General features: G+C 41.7%; 2 protein-coding genes across 3 annotated transcripts in view; one reads left to right on the top strand and one right to left on the bottom strand.

The window, feature by feature from the left end:
• Positions 1–398: 398 nt before the first annotated feature.
• On the top strand, positions 399–2,888 carry LOC117040135 (growth hormone secretagogue receptor type 1-like). The gene is made up of 2 exons (XM_033137719.1): positions 399–1,189; positions 2,583–2,888. The coding sequence occupies exons 1-2, from the start codon at positions 436–438 to the stop codon at positions 2,873–2,875; spliced, it is 1,047 nt and encodes a 348-aa protein (XP_032993610.1). The 5' UTR covers positions 399–435; the 3' UTR covers positions 2,876–2,888.
• Positions 2,889–10,372: 7,484 nt separating this feature from the next.
• Positions 10,373–23,394, bottom strand: part of FNDC3A (fibronectin type III domain containing 3A) — a 65,579-nt gene continuing 52,557 nt past the window's right edge. For both annotated transcript variants that reach the window (XM_033138355.1, XM_033138354.1), the window contains exons 20-27: positions 22,952–23,127; positions 20,947–21,060; positions 19,596–19,745; positions 18,087–18,367; positions 16,499–16,711; positions 15,532–15,698; positions 14,705–14,826; positions 10,373–13,220 (exon numbers count right to left, since the gene is read on the bottom strand). In XM_033138355.1, the coding sequence (XP_032994246.1) occupies positions 12,900–13,220; positions 14,705–14,826; positions 15,532–15,698; positions 16,499–16,711; positions 18,087–18,367; positions 19,596–19,745; positions 20,947–21,060; positions 22,952–23,127 (1,544 nt within the window). In that variant the 3' untranslated portion in view covers positions 10,373–12,899. The remainder of the gene's footprint in view (positions 13,221–14,704; positions 14,827–15,531; positions 15,699–16,498; positions 16,712–18,086; positions 18,368–19,595; positions 19,746–20,946; positions 21,061–22,951; positions 23,128–23,394) is intronic.

Consider the following 23,394-nt stretch of genomic DNA (forward strand, 5'->3'; position numbering starts at 1 on the left):
GATTTAAGGAAGAGTGTCACATGGTTAGAGAGACAAAAGAGGGAAATAATTTTGGCAGCAGAGTTCTGGATGGAGATGTGTGTGCATGGTGGCCTCCATACAACTGACCTTCATGGGCTGTTTAATCTAACTACCGGTACATCTCAACTGTATACGCTGAATTTCTTTCTCTTCTCTTGCTTCTGGCAGAGATTCCCTTCTAAAATCCCAACACTACTTCTAGCTTCAGAGGCTGATTAACGTTGGACACCTGCCTCTTCAAGTTCTGTAGGCTATTGGTCTGTATAAGCAGCCCCCAGTTCTGGACGGAAATGAGATTGAACTTGTTGATGGGGGAATTCTCAACGCATTTGGAAACTTCACTTTGAAGCAAAGAGCACTGACGGAGAAGGGTGAGCGAGTCCCTAGGCAAGAAGGGATCAACACTAATCAGAAATGGATTTTATTTCATTGAATGGTTCCATTGGAAATAATACAGACTATTATGAAGACCCTTCTTCCTTGTTTAACACTCCTGTCTTGGTGCCAGTGACAATTATTTGCATCCTCTTGTTCTTCTCGGGCATCACTGGGAACATGACCATTATATTAATTTTTAAGCGATACAAGGAAATGCAGACAACGGTTAATATGTATTTATCCAGCATGGCGTTGTCTGACAGTCTGATCTTCCTTGGCTTGCCTTCTGATTTGTATAGAATCTGGAAGTATAAGCCGTACATCTTTGGCAATTTCCTCTGCAAGTTTAATGTCTACCTCAACGAAACCTGCACTTACTGCACCATACTCCACATAACCACCTTGAGTGTTGAGAGATATTTTGCAATCTGCTTCCCTTTGAAAGCCAAAGCAACCATCACTAAAAGGCGGGTCAAAGGGATAATCCTCCTGATATGGGTTTGCTCTGCAGTGACTGCCATCCCAATCCTGTTTCTCTTTGGCGTGGAACACCGCAATGGAAGCCTCCCAGAGGAAACCAATGAATGCAAATACATTGAGCAAGCAGCCCGTTCGGGGCTTCTGGAAACAATGACATGGCTCTCCACCTTGTATTTTTTTCTACCTGTAGTTTGCTTAGTTCTCCTCTATGGGCTGATCTGTCGAAAGCTCTGGAGAACTGCACAGAAGCTGGAGGGGCACCATGCTGCAACAAGGGAGAGGCACCACCAACAAACTGTCAAAATGCTAGGTAAGTAGCATCCCGCTGTGAAGAGCATGACTCAAATGCACCAGAATGGAAGGAGAGGAGAAAAAAAAATAGAAAGCAAAGTTAAAGAAAGACTGGGAACAGCCTGAAGAGTAATGTGTTTATTCTATAATGTGATCAGGCAAGACTGTTCTCAACATGTGGTTGCATCCACACCATACATTTAAAGCACATGGCTTCCACTGAAGAATTCTGGGAACTGTAGTTTGTTAATGGTGTTTGGAATTGTAGCTCTGTGAGGAGTAAACTACAGCTGCTAGGATTCTTTGGGAGAAGAATCACAATAAATGGATGTGACTTGTATTGGCACCTGTACCTGCCAGATACTGGGAATTTGGCTTGTTTGAACAGGGTCGGGATGGTCCTTTTAGACCAGCAATGAGGCACCTGTGGCCCTCCAGATGTTGTAGGGTTACAGCTCCTATTAACCCCAGGTCAGCACAGCCAATGGTCAGGAATGATAGGCACTGTAGCTCAACAACATATGGAAGACCACAGGATCTCCATCCCTGATCTAAAGAGGTTGAGCCAGTACTAGGTAACCTGTGGTCCTCCAGGTGTTGTTGATTGGAGCTGGTGTAAGGTGGGGACCAACAACATCTGGTTTCCAGGTAGGTGAGACTGCCTTTAATTTTTGTTGTTGCTAAGAAAACCGCAGGCAGCTTGCAAATTTCAGCCTGGCAAGAGCTGGCCGCAAATTATTGCATAGCCACTCTGAGGGTTGGGGTGGGGCTGTCCCAGTCAACTCTTCCAATTAACCTCCATCTCCAAGGTCCATCCCATGACATCACCTGGTTTGGGCCATGAAATTTCAGGAGCTGGGATGCTCTTGGCCAGGCAACCCTACCTGAAGTACAAATTGTCAGGGGGAAGTAGCCTCCCCCATAAGTTTTGAACAGCTCCTAGATATGAGGATTCAATGGTCTCCTACTTTCCCAATGTCTTCCATGGAGACCTGCCAGGGTTCATTCCTTCCAGCTAGCCTTTGCATACACTTTAATTCTCACACTGCTATGTTTTAGTTTGTTGCTCTGGACTGTTGGTTTTAGAATGGATTTATTTTTAAAAAAACATTTTACCTATGTAGTTGAAAAGCAGTCTCTATGTACCACCGAGTACATTGATTAAAAGGCCCACTTGCTCAACACGAGTTCAAAGATGGTAAAATCTACTTTCAAAGCAGGGGTGGAGAACATTAAGCCCGGGGCATCAAAGCATCTCTATCTGACTATCTCCTTAAGCAACTTCCTAAGTGTTTATCACTGGCTGGAATGCACAGAGGTCTGCCAAGAAAACTTTGGGCTATTTTAAAGAGAGGGAAGGACTTAGTGTCTGGTATATTGACCTGCGGAAATATATTCTCGCCCTCATATAGCAGTCGTGGTCGTGGCCTTTGTGCTCTGCTGGCTTCCCTTACACGTCGGCCGAATCCTCTTCGCCCAGGGAAGCACAGTCCTCTATGATATAAGCCAGTACTTCAACCTCATCTCAATGCTGCTGTTTTACTTTGGAGCCTCTGTGAATCCAATCCTTTACAACGTCATGTCACAAAAGTACAGAAAAGCTGTGTGCAAGTTTCTGAACCATAACCAGGTATGGCAGCAGAGGAACTTAAGCAGGAGTGGCAAGACATCTGTTGAAGGTGTGGAAATCAGTTCTTTCCTGTGAAATAATTTCGAAATACGCTAGTAGAAATGTAAGTGCCTTGCTTGCAAGATCTCCCCCAACCACCCACACCCCTTCCCTCTGCTCCCAGATAGATAGATAGATAGATAGATAGATAGATAGATAGATAGAGCAATTCAAGAGCTCAGCTGCATTTAGAGATGGATAAAGGTGTCTGTTTCAGTTTCTCTTGTTTTCATTTTTCCAATATTGATTACAGTTTTCTGAATTTCTGCAGCAATTTTACTTTAGAAAGATAATCCTTGTTAAAATTCATCAGAATTTTTTGTGCTAATCTTTCCTAATAAGTGCATTTTTGTCTAATGCGCACATTTCAACAACCTGCATTCCCTGATATAATACACATTTGTGTGTTATTTTGCACTAACATATGCATTTCCCCCAATACATGCATTTTAATGATTAGAGAACTGCATGGCAAAATCTACTGCTTGCTCACATACCCCCCCCCCCGGCCACTCCTTGTGAATGTGAAAAATATTAAAAGCATTAAAAGCAAATGGGGGAGAAAATCATGACATTACAATTTTATTCTTTTAATTTCCGCATTCATCTTTAAAAAAAAAAGTAGATCTATGGGTGCATTCATTTTGTGTTTTGTTTTCAAAATGAATGGCCCCTCACGCCAAGCTGTAGCATTGTTTTTATATACCAAGCCACAGACAGTTGAAGTAGATATTTCACACACAAACTAAGCTTTAAAAGGAATTGGTTGTTGTTGTTTAAATCAAATCATGCCACCAATAAACAAATGTAATAGGATATTTTGTATACCTCAATTTCCCAGTGTTGCAAGATTCCAGAGGTTCCAGACACTCACCCAGGGTTCATGTTTCCTTTTGGAAATGAGGCACAGCAGAGACTGTGGTGTCTTTAGGATATATGTTTTATTTACATGTATATTCAACCTGAGTTTACGTTGGAGGGCTTCACAGCATAACACCCCAATAGGGTCCTTCTTCTCCTGCAGCTGCAGCCTTGGATTCTAGGGATCCAGCATGGCTCTCTCTCTCTTTCCTTGCTGCTTTGCTTCTAGGTCACATCACTGCAATTTAAACTCTGCATAGAGCCTGCTTCCTTCCCACAAAAACTTATATCTATCTATCTATCTGTCTATCTGTCTGTCTGTCTGTCTGTCTATCTATCTATCTATCTATCTATCTATCTATCTATCTATCTATCTATCTATAATACAGACAGTGACCATTTTGCGTGACCACCAACGTGCGGGCCATTTTTTTTGTTCCAGGTACACAAGTCTCTCTCCATTCCCATCTAATTGGGCTGGAAGGATGCACCTCTTGAACACTGTCACTGTGTAATCTAAATGAAAAAAATGCTCCATTGGGGAATATTCACGTTTAGGCTATGTACAAATCAATGGCTTAAAACACAGTGAGGCCATTTCCCCCCTACCACATATCCAGTCATATTTGTATGCTGCTGTACCAGAGAATGGGTGGGAATGTCCTCAGGTCCTTGGTTTCCTTGCCCCTGCAGCCCCAACCATCCCAAACTCCAATTCATGAAGCAGAGATGCACACATGCTTATTCCTGCTTGGCAGGGGGTTGGACTGGATGGCCCTTGTGGTCTCTTCCAACTCTACAATTCTATGATTCTAAATATACACACCTCATTTGAACTGCAAAGAGAATGTGGCTTAGGTTTTCCCTCATTTGAGAGGAAAAGCATCAAACAGCAGTAATTCTCCAGAAACTAAAGGACAGCTCTTCATCGGTGTGTGTGTGTGTGTGTGTGTGTGCGCGCACACACACACACACAGATTCAAAACGTGGTGAGAGTGTACAAGGCACAAACAGGCAGATAGTGCCTTTCATTTAGAGCCCCAAAGTCCTGTCTGTAATTTTTCGCTGTGCTATCTATCAACATAAGCCTTAATTTGATGGGTTTTTCTTTTGGGTAGGCCCCCAGGTAACATCATGTAAATTCAAGAAGATCTATTTTTAATATCGCTGTAAAGAAAAGCAAGGAATCTGTGTGTGGACTTTTGTTGTGCGCACTGCATGTAGATAAACCATGGAAGACAAGTGACCAGAGGAGGTAGTGCCCACAGCAGGCTCTCAAAACCCCAGATGTACACATGGTGCCTAAAAAGTGCCCCCCCCGATCTGCAGTGACTGACACTGGCTCAACAGGCATTGCCCCTACTTGGAGATGCAAAAAACTGAAACAGGGGCCTTCTGCATGCAAAGAACATATGCTTAATGTGGCTTGATCATGGAAAGTCTTGATTTCTAGGCTTTGTTTCCTCCTCACAGTGGTGCCGCCACCAAGCTTGGGGCGGAGGATGAGCCGGTGTTTGTTCTGAGTGATGGTGAAAGCGGCAGTGCTTGCAAGGAAGCATCCTGTTGCCTTTTCATGGCTGCTGCTGCTAACCTCCTCCCACAGGCAAGCTGGTCCTGCAGCAGCTGCTGGAGAACAGGCAGGAGGAGAAGGAGATGGTGCCACTGTTGAGGCTCAGCCTTGTGTGACACACCAGCTCTGAGCGGTAAGCAGAGGGCAGGGCCACCTTGGGTAGGAGGAAAGTGGGAGAGGAGTAGAGAAGAGCACAAGTCCTGGCAGAGCATCCTTCTCAGCTGCACCTTGCCCCATTTGGGTTCAATGAGTCTTACTCCCAACTGTGTATAATCTTATAATCAACCCTGGGAAACTATTCAGAGATGATAAAGGCATTCTACCTTATCTTGAGCCTTGCACTTTCTCATTTTCTTGCATCCCACTGTTTTATTTAGTCCAGTCCGCTTCCCCTCATTAATTTTCTTAGGTATTCTTTCATTTTCTGATCTCCTGCCTTGTATTTCATTTTCTCATGTCTTATCCCAAAAGATTTAAAATTGGGGAGGGAATGCTATGATAAAATAGCTTGGGGGTAAGGATTGCTGGGGTGACACCTTCAGAATCAAGCAGCACAGCTTAAACATAGGAGTGAATTAGACATAGAGATGTTATGATTATTGTTAAGAAAAGAGCGTTATTTGTTTATCTGATTGTTTGCCTGAATGGCAATTCAAATTTTGCTGTGCCAAATAACATTTTGATAAGCTTATGAAAACAGGAAAGTGCCAGAGAAAATGCTTCAGTGCAAAGTTAATTAAAGCTGTAATTTCACTTGAGAATGTAGATCTGTTGACTGGTTTTTCTGGCCAGATTTCAACGAACTTCACACAAAATAATCAAGTCCTGGGGTAGTGCAGCATCTCACATTATCAGGAAGATTATGGATGACAGCTGGGCTGGTTGATGATAGCGGAAGAAAAACAAGTTTTGTTAGCTGGAGAGATTATAACTCAATGTTTCCTAGTGGCATAGATGGTTAAAATAATAATCATCACCATCAAATGTAGACTATACGTTTAGCAATCAGAGCTGAAATTCAGATGATCTGGAAATCTACATATGGAAAAATGCATAGGAACCTGATCATTTAATTTCATTAGTTCTTTCTTTCTAATTCGGAATGCTGATCCCAAAAGAATCTTTTTATGCAGCAGGGGTTAATAATTGAAGCAGTATTTGTGGTTTTTGTTTTATTTTGTGCCTTGCCGGAATAATAGAAGAAGCTGTCAGTGACAATGGACGGAATGTTATGCTCCATCTCATATGTGGATTTATTAACAATGCTTTTAAAATTGCTAACAGGCTGGTGTTATGTACCCATTCTATGTATTGTATATATCCATATGAATGTATTTTAGCTGTTGTGCTGCCGGCAGTAGTTTCTGGTGTAAAAACTGAAGAGCAACACGTTGTACTCTGCCTAACTTGTGTAATAATCCCTTGTAGCAGTACTTCTTGGCTCCTAAACTCTAAAAAAAAAGCCTACCTATAATATTATTATTATTATTTTGTTTCACCCTTCTTTCAAGGAGCTCATCATAGATATTCTCCCCCCTCCCTGCCCCCTGCCCCATGTGAGGTTAGCATAAGTTAAAGGGCAGCATCTAGCTTACATTCCTATTTGTTTACACTCTAACCATTGGTCCACATTGCCTCTCAATATATAGATAGTGCTTGTGGGATACAAGTAGGCACCCAGGAAGATAGTGCTTGGTCCTGATGCATTTTTCTCCCACCTTGCTCAAATGCATCTCTGTTTCTTTGTTGTAGGTTGCTTTGAGCATGATTTTTGTATGTGTGTGTCTGTGGAAAAGTGGCAAGTCACCACTGTCATGAAGATCCCTGGCCTCCCTAGCATACACCCTAAAAGCATGCCACTCTGGCCCTTTGACTGCCCCGCAGAACTAGAGCAGCAGGAACCAGAAAAGGACATGATAACCCAGAGATCGAGCCTGGAAGAATCCGCTACATCAAGGGTGGATCCAGGATAGAATCTGGTGGGAAGCCAGTGTAAGCTGGCACGTCAGGAGTAAAGCCAAGTTAGGACCTAGTGAGTTATGAGAATAGCCTGGTAGAAGTTGGAAAGCAATGTATGGAACTCTGGTACAAGCAAGACATGGGTGCAACAGCACTCTCCTCTTGTGCAGTTTTTAGCACCTGGTATTCAGAAGCATGCTGCCTCTGAACGTGGAGAGAGAATGTAGCTCTCAGGGTTAGTAGTCCTTGACAGCCTTTTCTTCCATGAATCCGCCCAATCCTCTTTTAAAGCCACCACTCCTTCTTGTGCGTGAAATTCCATAATTTAACTATACACCACAACTAGGCTTTTGCAACTCTGAATCTTCCAACGTGCAGCTTTTGGGTGGGTGGGTGGGGGATAATGTCCATGAGTTCTACTATTACAAGGGAGAAAAACTTTTCTCTGTCCACTTTCTCCACACCCCATGACAAGGTGCCCCATGATATTCTTGTAAAGAAGCTGGTAAAATGTGGGCTAGACAATGCTACCATTCAGTGGATTTGTAACTGGCTGACTCACCGAACCAAAAGGGTGCTCATCAATGGCTCCTCTTCATCCTGGAGAGAAGTGACTAGTGGGGTGCCACAGGGTTCTGTCTTGGGCCCAGTCTTATTCAACATCTTCATCAATGACTTAGAGGATGGGCTTGAGGGCATCCTGATCAAGTTTGCAGATGACACCAAATTGGGAGGGGGACCCATAATAATAATAATAATAATAATTTTATTTATACCCCGCCCTTCCCAGCCAGAAAACCGGGCTCAGGGCGGCTAATATCAGTTAAAATCACAGCAAGAAGCATAAAAACGATCAATTTAAAATAACAGATTAAAATACAAATTTAAAAATTCAATTAAAACTGCAGGTCTCAATTTCAAAATAACCCACCAATAAAAGATGAAGCATAAATATTAAACAGAAACCAACCCAAAGGCCAGGTGGAACAGCTCCGTCTTGCAGGCCCTGCGGAAAGATGCCAAATCCCGCAGGGCCCTGGTCTCTTGTGATAGGCTGTTCCACCAAGTCGGGGCCAATATTGAGAAGGCCCTGGCCCTAGTTGAGGCCAACCTAACGTCTTTGTTGCTCGGGACCTCCAAAAGATTATTATTTGAGGACCTTAAGGTCCTACATGGGACATACCAGGAGAGGCGGTCCCTTAAATACGAGGGTCCTAAACCGCATAGGGCTTTAAAGGTCAAAACCAGCACCTTAAACCTGATCCTGTACTCCACCCAGAGGACAGGATCACACTTCAAAATGTCCTTAACAGATTAGAAAACTGGGCCAAAGCAAACAAGATGAATTTTAACAGGGAGAAATGTAAAGTATTACACTTGGGCAAAAAAAAAAAGAAAGGCACAAATACAGGATGGGTGACACCTGGCTCGAGAGCAGTACATGTGAAAAAGATCTAGGAGTCTTGGTAGACCACAAACTTGACATGAGTCAACAGTGTGATGCAGCAGCTAAAAAAGCCAATGCAATTCTGGGCTGCATCAATAGGAGTATAGCATCTAGATCAAGGGAAGTAATAGTACCACTGTATTCCGCTCTGGTCAGACCTCACCTGGAAGACTGTGTCCAGTTCTGGGCACCACAGTTCAAGAAGGATACTGACAAGCTGGAACGTGTCCAGAGGGCAACCAAAATGGTCAAAGGCCCGGAAACAATGCCTTATGAGGAATGGCTTAGGGAGTTGGGTATGTTTAGCCTGGAGAAGAGAAGGTTAAGGGGTGATATGATAGCCATGTTCAAATATATAAAAGGATGTCATATAGAGGTGGGAGAAAGGTTGTTTTCTGCTGCTCCAGAGAAGTGGACACGGAGCAATGGATTCAAACTACAAGAAAGGAGATTCCACCTAAACATTAGGAAGAACTTCCTGACAGTAAGAGCTGTTCAACAGTGGAATTTGCTGCTAAGGAGCGTGGTGGAGTCTCCTTCTTTGGAGGTCTTTAAGTGAAGGCTTGACAGCCATCTGTCAGGAATGCTTTGATGGTGTTTCCTGCTTGGCAGGGAGTTGGAATGGATGGCCCTTGTGGTCTCTTCCAACTCTATGATTCTATGATTCTAAGGATAGAGGGCAAAAAAGTGTGGAAGCCTGAGATTTCTACTTTTAAAATTGAGGTTTCTATTCCTTATAGGACACAAGCTTAGAAATTTATCCATGTCTTCTTGCTACTTTTTCCATTTAAATTATTGAGTATCTATCTGAAGTAGAATTAGGCAGAATTGGGGAAGGGCAGTAGCTCAGTGGTAGAGCATATCCCATCCCGCAAGCAGAAGGTTCTACCAACTCCCAATAGGGCAAGGAAAAAACCTTCTGTCACACCATGGAGGACCCTCATCAATCAAAGTAGACAGGTAAAAAGGTAAAGGACCCCTGGACGTTTAAGTCCAGTCAAAGGCGACCATGGGGTTGCGGCGCTCAACTCGCTTTCAGGCCAAGGCAGCTGGCGTTTGTCCACAGACAGCTTTCTGGGTCATTTGGCCAGCAGGACTAAACTGATTCTGGAGCAACAGAACACCATGACAGAAACCAGAGCACACAAAAACTTCATTTACCGGGTACTTTCCCACCGCAGCTGTACCTATTTATCATTTTGCACTAGTATGCTTTCAAACTTGTAGGTTGGCAGGAGCTGAGACAAAGCAATGGGAGCTTACCCCATTGCGAGGATTCAAACTGCTGACCTTCTGATCGGCAAGCCCAAGAAGCTTTGTGGTTTAGACCACAGCACCACCCACCAATGTGGACAATACTAAGCTAGATGGACCATTGGTGTAAGGAAGTTTCTATGTTCAAGAGAGATGCATTATGCATGCTAAATTTTCTGCCTTTTTTATTTAAAAAAACATGATACAAAACATCCCTTTGAAATTGGCCATAAAATGAAAACAAAGTTACAACCAAGAATCAGAAAGTCTGGCCAAAGTGTGACTGGACATGGAATTTTACCTGTAGTGGTTAGTGCACCAACAGTTCTTTTTATATGCCCCTTGAGGTCTGTCTCTTGCAACTATATATAAACAAGGGTCTGAGGCCCCTGCCTCCTTCATGCATCACCATACACTACACATAATAATTCCACAAACCCAATGGGAAAAAATTGTATCTTTATTGGCCATATTAAATATATTATCTATTTGATAGTTACAATTTAGTAATACGATGCCTGGCAGGTTTAACATAAGTATGAAATACAGCAATAAAATAAAATAAAATAAACAAGAGAAAAGGGGATCTAATACATTAATGCCACTAGAGTACATCAGCCTGGAATGTATAGTTGTAAATATAAAATTCTACCATTATGTTCTCCAGTAAATCATCTGGACATATAAACATTTGGTGGCAAATACAAATACAAATGAAACTTTTAACTTTCCAGGAAGTCATAATTTTGGTTAGTATTTATTCAAAAAAGCCTAATTTTTTTTAAAAAAAATTGTATCTGACATACTATTGCCAATTAAATAAGACTCTGTATTCCCTCCCAATCATTTTTGTCAGAGAGTTCAGCAAAAACACACCCTTTGGCAACAGAAATCTGCTGACAATCTATTGTTTTATATAAAAAGTGAAGTATGAAAGAAAATCAGGTTGTAAACGTTCCTGTGAACTAAAAGACACTAACGTTTGTATAAAACTCTTTCCAACATTGAAGAGAGGCTTCCATTACAATATATGATAAACTTAAAAGTTCTTCTACAAGTAGAACAATACATTCAAACATAGTTTCCAGAATTTTTTAAAAAAAATCAAAATAAATAGATCACAAAAAGGAGAGTACATTTTTTTTGAAAAAGATTAATTTCAGATTGCACCATAAATCTACTTTTAAGATAGTTAAGTGATATGATGTATGTGTGTGTGTGTGTGTGTGTGTGTGTGTGTGTGTTTTCCACCCAGGTGTGAAATGCAAACGCAATGCCACAAATCTTAAGTTACCATTATGAACTAACAGCCAGTTGAGAAACACTTTTATGGTGTTCTATTGTCTGAAACAGAGGCATCTCAAGCTAAACTGACTTACACATTACATCCACTGTCCCACGTACAAGTGCAAATGTTCTGATGTTTCATAAAGTATAACTGTTAGGTTTCTCTTATTAGTTAAACGGAACAAACTTAGTAGTTTGAACTTGGATTTATTTGTCCAAAATGAAATAGGTTGATTCCAGCTTTCAAAGGAGCATGAACGTAAAGACAACATTTAATTACTTATACTTCACAGGTACCTGCTGCAGAGGCTTGACAAAGAACAGTCTTATGTAGTGCATGATATTCACCCCCCGTCCCCCCCAAAACAAAACAACAACAACAACACTATTCCACCCAAAGCCAGACCTGCCACTGAAGGTTTCATCACATAACTGAAAAGACTTTGGAACCACAAAAACAATGGAATATGAAACTGCTACCAAGGAGACAGCAATTCCCTTTAAAAAATTTAAAACTTTTTTTAAAAGCAAGGTTCATTTTCACATGTGACTTGATCAGTTGGATTACACTGGAGAGAATCCCAAGAACTTTAAAAAAAAAAGTGAAAAGAACCGACCACAGTTTGAATCTTATTTAAAAAAATTTATGTTAAGAATAGTACAAAAAGCATTTGCTCAGTTTGAGCCAAATAGTGGAACATTTATCATAAATGCACTTTTTGTTCTCATTAAAGACAAAAAAAATTCTGTGCTTTTCCTCTGAAAAAAAACACGCCGCAGTGGTGTTCAATCAGAAGCACAGGGCGTTACTGTTCTCTCAGAGAGTGAACTCTGGTTGGGCCTACAAGTTGCTTACCAACGAGAGAGAAAGCATTTCATTCAGAAATGTTACAGTATAGAAGGGGGAGTATTTTGCCACGTTACATACCAATGCAAATCCTTCTGTACATAGGTGAATCTTGGTGCCTTGAGGCACTTTTGATAATAAAAATAAACTCCTAAGAATGCAGACACCTTCTATGACCCTTGGCTCTTGAAGTGATAAATCTAACTACTAGAAAACCAAAGATTAAAATGATCAGAAAAATAAAAGTATCACTAAAGTAGAAGTTGCTAAGATTTTGGTTTCATTTCTGTCTACAGTATATATCTGTTGTGGTATGCTCTAGCAATGTTCTTTAATACAGTACTGTTCTAAGCCGAACCATCTTTGCTGCTGTATATCTCCCATGTGCAGACTTGGGCTGAAGAGGCTGGTCTCCCCCCACCCCCCAATCCTTTCTTGACTTTGAATAAAAATCTTACTGTGAGAATTTTCCATCTCTCTGAGAATCACAAGTGCATGTTAAGGCAGCTTGCTTGCTTTATTTATTTATTTTGCTGTTTTCAACAGCTAACCCTGATTAGAAGATGCATAACTATGTGGTAATAGGGATTTTCTTCTGTTCATTTATTCTTACCCCTCCACCCCTGGGAAGGAAGAGTTTGTGGTGGAGGGGGTGGGAGGGGGAGAAGTTCTACCTACCCAGCCTCACTGTTAAAAGTCCAGCAGCAAAAATGGAAATGTGGGTCTTATACAATCATTCCCAGTTAGCATTTTAGTTGGAATTTACATAAATACCCAAGGCATAAAACTTCTGTATGAAAAATAACAAGCCGAGTAATGAAGTCAATCCGCAAGGTCATTCGCTTACGATCACAAAGTACTGAATGAGAACAGCAAATGAAATAGCAACTATTGCAAAGATGACGAGAAGCAGGAAGGCAAACTGTTCGTCGCTGAGCGCCTTCTTGCGTTTCGTGAGGTTGGGGCCGGCATCTGGGTTTGGTGCTGCGGACGCCTGTTTCTGAGATGAGAACACTGTGTTAGGACTATATGGTCCACAGAGTTCCTGGGATCCAGTGCCGTCGTTATACTGGCGTCCAGCACACACCCTGAATCGGTATTCACAGTTAGTCTGAATGTTGGTAACACGGAATGAAGTCTCTGGTCCCTTGTATACCTAAGGAAGGAACAAATACATACGCATCAAATTTAAAACACATTCAAGTAAGTTCTAAGTGCTACTGAATAGGAATGTATGAGGCTGTCAAATATAGACTGTCAGATTGCAAGCCCATCTAGGTCAGCAAGGATGGCCAGCAGCTCTCCAGTGTTTCAGACAGTGGTCTCTCTCAGTACCTGGAGGTGATGGAGATTAACATGGGACAAAGCGAAGGTTGTAGATCACTTGGCATTTCAGCCTAGAATAGCTGGGTCTGCCTGCTCCAACCTATTGTCTTCTAGATGTTTTGGACTACAAGTCCCATAAAAAACCACCTGGAAGGCAACAGGTTGGGGCAGGCTGGCCCAGTACATTTCTCAACTGTACTCATCCACAAAGTACAGTGTTTTGGAGTTTTAAATAATCACAACCAATGGGTCTTGTTTGATAGGAACATGACAAATGTAGAATTTACAGTCACATTACTAGAGACATAAGTCTTTAGAAACGGGGGTATCAACTTGAATAAAATATTGAGGGGGCAGGTAAGTCCCACCCCACAAAATCAATCACAAGATGCAGTACGCACACATGGACATCATTTGAATGGCAATGTTCATCAATATTTTATGGGGTGGGGTGCAAAGGGAGTAGTTGGCTCCTACATTTAGAAATGTCTTCTATATGGCAAAATGTTTCCAAAGTGCAAGGACTTCTACTCTTGTTTGCTACTGAAAAAAGAAAAGGAGGTGGATGGTGGAGCAGGATATGATTTTGCAGTTGCAAAGAAATGTGTATGGGGAGTTAGGGATAGACTGGTGCACTGATGCTACCATTTGGGACTGCAGCCCAGCCACAGATTATCACCTCAGTGAGAACTAGGCCAGTGAATTGTGTCCAATAGTGGACCTGGGTTAGTCATGTCCATTCATTCTGGTGGTTGTATGCTGAGTAGAATCGAGCACTGGCTACAACCTAGAGTCTTGAAGCAGCGGTAGGGATCCTGTGGCCTTTCAAATATTGTTGGGACTCCTATCATCCCTTGCCAATGTGGTAAAGTATCAGGCATGACAGAGTTACAGTCCTCAATAACTAGAGGGTCATGGGTCTCCTCTCCCCTGCTCGGCAGTTTCATTAATTCTGCTACCACAAATAACCACAATAGTGTTATTTTCTTCATGAGTTGGATTTCTTGCTCAAGTGAATTGAGGACATGCATGTGAGTAATGCTCAGGACCACCATCTTCAGTTCTGGAAAATTCTAATTCTAAAATGAGACAACGATGACAACAATATTTTTTAAAGGGATATATATAACTAAGGGCACATGCTTCTTCCCTGCTTCAGGAAATACCCTACAAAACACCAGTCTTCTGAACACACAGTATTTTGATCTAGCAGTTCAAAGAAATACATATAATAAAAGTGACCTTTTGCCACAAGTTTAAAAAATTACCTAAGAATCAAGACTTTTCAAACAGAAGAGAGATAACTGAGATTACCTGATCAACTTCCCTCCCACAGGCAAGTTGTAAAATGTAAACAATGGCATCACGTTTCATTGGCTGTAAAGTCTCCCATGTGACCTCACAGACGTTATCTCCCACTTGTTGCACTTTGGGTGCTGAAAAGAGGAAATTCATAATTCAGATCTTAGAAATCCATTTAAAATGTTGTGCATATTCTCAGCTTGCAATGTAAGACAGCATATGCTGCATACCTGTGGCCTTTCCATTTAATTAGAAGTTTGGCTCGAAGAAGAAGAAGGTGGCCCAAGGATGGCTTCTTGGTACTGAATTTTAAAACCCTTGCAAGACAGAACAAGTCCTCAACAGGTGGCAAAATGACCTTAATATGGGAGCCAGAGAAGCCTTTATGGGGAGATTCCACCACTGGAGCACTACAACCAAAAAGGCCCTGTCTTTAGTAGCCACTTGTTGTCACACCTCATTTAGTGAGTGATTTGTTTTAGTTTCTTGTTTTATATTTCTTGTCTGTGAGCCATGCCGACAACCCAAACTAGAACAAAACTGGTGTGTGTGTAGAACTTGTCCACATTTCCAAAGCGTAAGCAAAACACAGTAAATGTCCATCTCACCAAGATGTTTCTCTCAGCGATAAGCAAGGTACATGTAGAAGCTTCTGGTTTCATCCCCAATGACTACAAATCATAGGTACACTACCTTTCTACATGGAGGTTTATTACATTCTGTGCCAGCACTGTGTTACCACTCTTTGAACCGAGGTATTGCCCTGCATTGCCTCTAACACTGGAATCCCCACTGCCAAGTTTCCCTTGCTTAAATAACATATGATAAAATGTCCTCACCTTTCAGAGCAGGTGGTGGAGATTTGGTTGTGGTGAATGCGTAAACTTTAGAAAATTCTCCGTTACCAGCATCGTTGCATGCTTGGATTCTAAAGTAATATTTAGTGGATTCGCTAAGCCGCTGCACTTTGTATGTGTGACAAGGTCCACTGTAGACAGTAACGAATCTGCAGGGTTGGGGAAAAGATATGTATGTTATAGACTCTGAAGCACAGCTAATCATGCCTGTTTGCTTCTTTTCAAGATACACATTCTTCTTTTCAAGATGCACATTCTGAAAAGTTGGTCTCTTCCGCTCTTTATTTCCTTGATTCCTGTAGCTATGTTAATCTCCAGAAGAGGAGAAACACTGTCAAGTGGCAACTACTGAGCAACATATGAGGGCATTGGAAAAAAAAAAGCTTATCTATGCTTCTACATGATCCAAGTGGCATGATGTTTTGAAGAAACTCAAAACAGTGCTCCATCTACCAACAATTACTGGTCAGGAAGGAGGCTTCTTTTTCATCTTTATGTGGTAGACAGTGAGACTATGTCTTCCATCCTCATCCACTCAGTACACATGCTCTTCTGCAGACGCCACTGGATATCTATGTGCAACTATAATGATCTATTACTGTTAATTTATATGCCAGTATGGGCTTCAGGGCAGTTTACAAGTATAAAGAGCAATCTAAAAGCTGTACTGCCTAGCTTGTGAGATGGATTCTTAGGTTCTACCTAGAATAGTGTTGGCATGATGCGAGACCTACACACAAATGTTTTTGAATGTTAAGCCTATGCATAAACCCCCAAAGGCAGACGCCATCAAGAGGGGTGGGGAGGTGATCTCTCGTTCTCCACTATGGGTAAGTAGGAGAGTGATCTGGGTCCAATCTGGCATCTTCTGAAACCTTGAAGAGCTCTTGAATATTAAAAAAAAAAAAACTCACTTGATCATGTGAACCAAGACACAGGCAGCTCTCACCTGCCAGCTTTAACTTCCATCTCGAGGTTGAAATGTGTTGTACTGGTGACTACAGCTCTGCCAGGGCCGTCACCCCATTTTAACTTAAGGCTCTGGTAACTAAAGACCACACATTCCATTTGTGGGGGTTGCGGAGGTAAAGGTTTTGTTTTTGCTTTAATGTGGGGGCTGAAGGGACCAGTTCCAAGATTGTTAAAGGCCTGGATTCGGATTCTAGGAGAGAATGAAGGGAAGAAAACTTGTCATTAAGATAAAATTATTGCTTAGGTGTTTTGTTTTGTTTTTTACTTTTTTTACCACAACTCATTGCAGATGTGGGTTTTTAAAAAACATTTTTAAAGTCACAGGACTACAATGATAAACAGAAAATGGTTTCCTGCCTACATCCACTTTGTAGCATCCATCTACTAGGGATGCTAGAAAGACAGGAGGACTCATGTACCTTAAGAACAGAAAAAAGAGAGAAGTTTTAACAGGTACATTTACCCCAATCATAACTGTGCACTATGGAATCATCTCTTCTACATGTCACGCTCAGTGATGTGCTTCAGATGTCACATTAAATCATAGTTAAAAATAAGTGGTTTAATGCATGGGTGGGAAACCTGTATCCTCTGGAGCTACCTAGGCCCACCAGGCCTCCCCATTTGGTTTGGAAGAAGCCAAGGTGGCTAAGCCAGGCTCTGCTGCCCTACACTGGACATCATACACAATGGGGGTAGGTAAAAATCTGGCTTAGCCCTACAAAAAACTGTGCTGCCACAGCACTGTGCAAGACAGTGTTTTGAAAAGGGCTTCTGAAGACCACTGTGGGCAAGAAGGATCACCGAATGTCATTGTCACATCAGGTGTCTGACCCACCTGTCAAATGCATCCCCATGAGGGATGGGGGAAGAAGATAATCTGGTTCACCACTCTTCTAGTGTTGGTCAATAAAGTAGAGTATATTATGCACAGTGCACAGTGTGATGTTATGCTTTGCATTTTGATACTTCGTGTTACAAGGGAGGGGGCGCTCAAACATGGAGTTGCCCCTTTCAGCACCTGCCAGTCATCTTGCTTAATTCCTGCCTGAAAGTGAAACTGAGGCAAGCGAAACAGCCACAGGGTGCCTCCTGTATTTCAGCCCCTGTAACTGCAACTGATAAATGCATATTAGATTTTCAACATTAAGGGAGCTTGAAACTTACTTTTAAGGAGAAAGGAAACAGGACATAGAAATCTGGATATCTGTGAGCAATGAAAAACTTGACAGGTAGCTACAGGGACTGCAAATATAATCTGAGCTGTGTCTAGATAAGGAAGCCCTTTTGTCCTCTCGGGTTGCTTTCCCAACCAAAATATTGCTCCCTTCCACCTCAGCAGCTTTCCCAGCCACAGGAGAGCAAGGAAGTGGACTGAAAAGCAACCATGAATTCTTATTGGGAAGATGGGCTGTTGAAAAAGTATTAAGCAGCACCACTGAATTGTTTAAACCCACAGCCCCTGTGTCATAATGTGTGCCACCTGCATCTGATTTAGCTTGACAGTTGCATTAAGTGTGCACCTGATGAAGCTATGTTAATCTGAAAATGAACTGTCTAATCACCTGTATAAAGTGTCAGGTTGCAGGTTCTCCAGAACATGGCTTGTAACTCTGTTGACAGTTGAGACTTGTCTTTCCCCATACTCTATATTGTAGCCAAGGATCTCTGCCCCATGGCAATTGGGCTCCTCCCACTGAAGAGCAAGGCACTTTGAGAGAGGAAGGCGGGCTTCTACCTGGTCTTCTTCGAGCAAGTGCAATACTGTCACTGCAGCTGGCACGGAAGCCGGGGTTGTGACCATGCTAGTCTCCCCAAACAATCCAGCACCAGCTATATTCGTAGCCTGAAGGAAGATGAAGGAAAGGTGTTAAAATAAGAGCAATAGCTAATTCAACAATTCTGTAGCTGACATAGAATTCTGTTCTGAAGTTGGAAATGCACGTCACTGTTATTATACAAAATAATAATAGGAACTGACCATTTGTGTTGGAGAGAGCTTCCTTATTTGGAAGAACTCTAGATCTTGCAAACAAGGGCTTGGTTATAAAGGTTGAAGCTTTTTTCAGCTTGGAAAAAGGGTATGTTTTTAGGAACATGGCAGAGACCGGGGGGGGGGGGGGAGGGGATTGAATGGTGCAGACAAAGTGGACTGATTTACTTCCCCTATTACTGGGGCTGCCAACCTTTCTGGACCAGATGGCATTTTTCAAATTTTGAGAGTGTGCTCTGGGTGCCAATCACAAAATAGCTGCTAGGGGAGGAGGAGGGGCATAAGAAAAAAGGCTGCCATTGGGAGCATGGCCTAACACAAAATTAGAGAGGCAGTCACTTCTGAAAACTGCATTATTGAAAGTTTAGAGAGGCAGTCACTTCTGAAAACTGCATTATTGAAAGTTTAAAAAATACATAATTATATGTGCACAAAACATGATGAGATGTAAATAAAAGAGAGAAAAAGAAAAAGAGCACCAGTGTAGAAGGGGAAATTGGGGGGAGGGGAACCCCCCCCCCAAACTGTATACTTTACTAAGTTGCTATTGTACTTCACCAGATCTTAACCTATTACTATTGTGAGGATGGATTCCAAATATCATTGAATTTGTCATTGGCAAGTCTGTGTTTATATGCAAGTTGTTCATATGTTGCGAGTTGGATTGAACTCAGTTTATTTGTAAATTTGATTTATACATCCTCTCAAATTGTAATTTTAGGGTTTTTTTGTAAATACTCTCAACCATTTTTACCTGACTTTTATATTGTTTCCAATTTTCCAAAGATGCAACAGGCAGCTTGTTTTCAGGATGAGCAGTTGAATTTTTGCTGCATTTTTTTGCATCCAGACTAGTGGAAGAATATGACAGAATCACCTAGTTCTAGCAGAGAGGGGTGGATAAAGTCAGAGCCATGGGCCACTGAGGATGCTCTGGGGTCAGAAGAGTCTTGAAAAGGTGTTTTTTTTATCTTTCACACAACACAGCTCTGGAATTACTGAGCTAAACTTCCCGTTTAAGATCTCATTAGAACAAATAGCTCTTGAGCAAAAAAAGGTGGATGCATCCAGATTTACTTACCTGAACTCTGCAATAATATGTAGTTGCAGGTGTAAGTCCTTTCACTTCATAGGTCAGAAGAGGGCCACTGTATATTATGTGCATGAATCCTTCTACTTGGCCCCATTCTAATTTGTATTCAGCAACATCTGCACCATTGCATGCTGGAATCTGGAGGAAATAAAAGCAAAAAGTGAAAATTCAAAATTTCTCATCGTTTGCAAACACATTCCACATATTCTCCTGCAGCACAGGATAAATTTATTGAAAATAAGACTGCTGGTCTCTAACCTAATCCTTCCATTAGGACATTCCATTATTTAAATATGTATGCACCACCTTTCTGCCTGATGACTGGACTCCATAGCGGCTGACAATACGAAAGGAACATTAAGTCACAACACTGTTTTTTTTAAAGGCATCAGCTGATGAACACATTGACTACATAATGATGTCTTCCATCCAGTTCTTGGTGCTGCTCTTAATCTTTGCCTTTTAATCATAATCATGGCCCACATGCAGTTGAATGGAGCCTCCCCTCAGCTTTTAGGGCTGCATTTAGAATGAGAAGCAATCAAAGGTGCAAGAGAACCCCCAGGGTTCTCTGTGCTCTGCTCAGCCCCTGCTACAACAGTAGGAAGCCAAAGCTGATTGAGTTAGTTCAACCAACCAAGGTGGAAATGCAATTCTGCAAAGTCCCTTTTTTCTGCTTATCTCGAGACTAGGTTTCATGGACAAAGAAAAGCACTCACAAGCAACAAAGTGCATCAGAAAGTCCAGATACGATACAGGAATGGGTTTGGCTATTGCCAAGTTAGGGGGAAAACAGAGTGCTCTAAGGATGGTATTCAATGAAGTTTTACACAGAGCACACCTGCTGAAATTAATGGACCTAACTTAGACATGTTTATTTCAATGAGTCTCCTCTAAGGAAAAAATAGTTTACAAATCTATTTGGTTTACAAAAATGGCAAAGCAATATATAGTTGAACGCTAACTATATGAAGAATTTAACAAAAGAAACAATTCCTACACATTCCTTCTCTCAACCATCTTCTGCTTTCTGGGATGAAAATGCAAGCATGTCAACAAGTCAGGGCTGCTTTAGTTAGTAAAAGAGAGTTGGCTACCAAACAGAATTTTTCAAAAAATCCTGCATTTATGTGAAATGTGCAAGAATCTGAAGTGCCATAGTGAAACAGTTAGTGTGCCCTATTGGATTCATTGATTATGCACACAAAGGTTTTTTATTATTAACAATTGTAAATTGAGAGTTTTGCTCCAAAACTTATGAATGCAATTCACATTTATTTCAATGGGGCTTGAGTAACAGCCACAGAGTCGATGAATTATATGTAAATAAACAACATACCTCCCATGTGACTACTACGCAAGTAGCTGTCTTACAAGTTAGCAAGGGGGCGCGACATGGTTCTGGGGGCCCTGGAGCTGTAGAAAGCTCTGCCTTTTCTGAGGAAGGACCAAGCTGTAGGGAAAGAGGACCCCAAGATTAGAAAAGAGCAAAGAGATAGACCAATTCAATATTCTTACAGACTGCCAATGGTGTACAACTGTCAAACTGGGAATGTTCTTTCTCTGGCTACTGAACTGTTGAGTCTATTTCAGTGGCATCCCTTACGAAACTGGTCTTCTGACTATTAGCCCTCCAAACTTTGGATCTGAAGCAGAGCCCTTAGTAGTTTATTTTTGACATGCTGGCTTTTATGTGATTTTATTTATTCTAAGACATTTCTAGACCACTTAATTGTAGAGTTGGAATTGGAATGGACCCTGAGGACCATCTAGTTCAACTTCCTGCAAAGCAGGAATATACAGCCATCCCACACAGGGATCGAACCTGCAATCTTAAGCATTATTAGCACTACAGTCTAACCAACTGAGCTATCCTGTTCTATTCTCTTTTATAAGAAGTGGTTGACATATTAGCAATGTAGCACGGCTGCATCTTATACTGATCCACTAAGTTTGCATGAAGGGACACATACATCTTCTAGTGCGATTCCATCAGGCATATAATCTGAATACAGTCAGACCATGGTTGTCAAATGCCTTGGTACTCCAGAATGCTGCAAACCCAGGAGTGAATGTTCCAGTTTGCGAATGTTCTTTGGAACCTGAATGTCCAACGCGACTTCCAATTGGCTACAGGAGTTTCCAACTGGAAGCCGTGCCTTGGTTTCTGAACGTTTTGGAATTTGAATGGACTTCTGGAATGGATTCTGTTTGACTTCCGAGGTTCCATTGTACATGGGAAGAGGCAGCCATTATAGATCAGCGACACCTGAAAACCTACTGATTTCTTTATGTCCTGCCCTTCAAGTTTACTCAAGGAAAGGGATTCAGGATTCCTGCAGTAGTTACTGCCTGAGAGACTATAGCTCCCCTTAGGTCAATCTGGCTCTTGGGAACCTCCGATCTGCTAGGGCAGGGGGGGAAAGCCTACAAGCGATCAATTCGAAAGGCTGAGTGAAAGCCTGGAGAGGCAAGCCTCTAGATCTTCCCTTCTCACAAGCTACTTTCCATCTAGTTCTCCATTTCTTTCTCCTTCACTTTAAAAGGGAAAACCAAGAAAGTTCTCAGGTGCATTCAAGAATGGGAAAAGAGGCTTTAATATATTCAGGCCCAAATTATTTTAAAATTGGAGAATAAATAAAAGTTTAGTAACTGACGCAGACTGTCCTTCTAGATTGAAATAATTATCTGCAGAAAACAAACAAACAAACAAACAAACAAACAAAAACTGAAAAGGGCATCAATCCTTCAACCAGTGGCAATTGTTTCTGCTTTGAGATCAGAATGGTATATAGTCATTTGCCTGGATTAAAAATCACCTTCAGAAGACCAGGCACGTAAGAACATTTACAAACTCCATTCCCCAGGCATATTTTAGGCAGATGCAGATGTGTGGGGGCAACAAGACAAGCAACATTTGCCAAGGCTGTTTGGGATCTCTCAGATTCCATTTAAAATTCAAAATGACCCAACTAGTGGCAGCAGCTGAAGTAAATTGGAAATGGAGGTCAGAACAAATAGAGTCATTGCCAGGGTGCACCAGATAAAAGGGCAAGCTATGCTCTTTATTAAGCCTGAAATATGGTGTGGGAGGATGACAGTAACATGTGCTGCCTAAATAGTTGTGGCCAGGTCATCATACTTGCATGGGGAAAATATTTAAACACTGGCCAAAATTCAACCTTTCCAGACAAGTTTTCAAAACTATATGAAATTCAGATTTAAAGCCATGCAAAAATGATAACAATGCATAACCTGATCTGGATTTCCTGCTTCTACAACCCACCCACAGCTAAATTCTATAAGCAATTTGTTGTTATGAAAAAAAGAATTTGATGAGATACCCCAGCTCTGTTGGCTGCTTGTGTCCAGAAACAGTATGTCCTCCCAGGAATGAGACCATTCACTGTGCATTCTGGCACCTCGCCCCGGTATATTTGCCTCCGTTCATCTCTGTCACCGTCTGCTATTTCCAGAATGTACTCTGTTATCTCTGAACCCCCATCCATGGCAGGGGGATCTGTAAAATAGGAATACAAATCACGTTTTTGGAGAAAATGTAACCTCAACTATGAGTGGTTGTTAGTTACTTTTATTGCCTTATGATTGCTGCTGCCACCACCTTTAACAATGCTTGCCAGGGAAAGTTGGTGAAGTCTTTTCCTAGGGCAAAGGTCCAGAGACCCTAGCACCACCCAGGCTGAGCTAAGCCCAGCCCACTTTGTGTGGTTTTGTGCACAAGATATTTATGGGGTGGTACTGATTTTTTTAAATAAAAAATATATAT

This window comes from Lacerta agilis, chromosome Z (assembly GCF_009819535.1).
Source record: "Lacerta agilis isolate rLacAgi1 chromosome Z, rLacAgi1.pri, whole genome shotgun sequence".
NCBI classification, from domain to species: Eukaryota; Metazoa; Chordata; class Lepidosauria; order Squamata; family Lacertidae; genus Lacerta; species Lacerta agilis.

Bases quoted from the DNA above. Each gene is read 5' to 3' on its own strand.
- LOC117040135 (XM_033137719.1), top strand. From the start codon at position 436: ATGGATTTTATTTCATTGAATGGTTCCATTGGAAATAATACAGACTAT. The intron at 1,190-2,582 runs GTAAGTAGCATC...GCCCTCATATAG, and splicing joins ACAAACTGTCAAAATGCTAG to CAGTCGTGGTCGTGGCCTTT.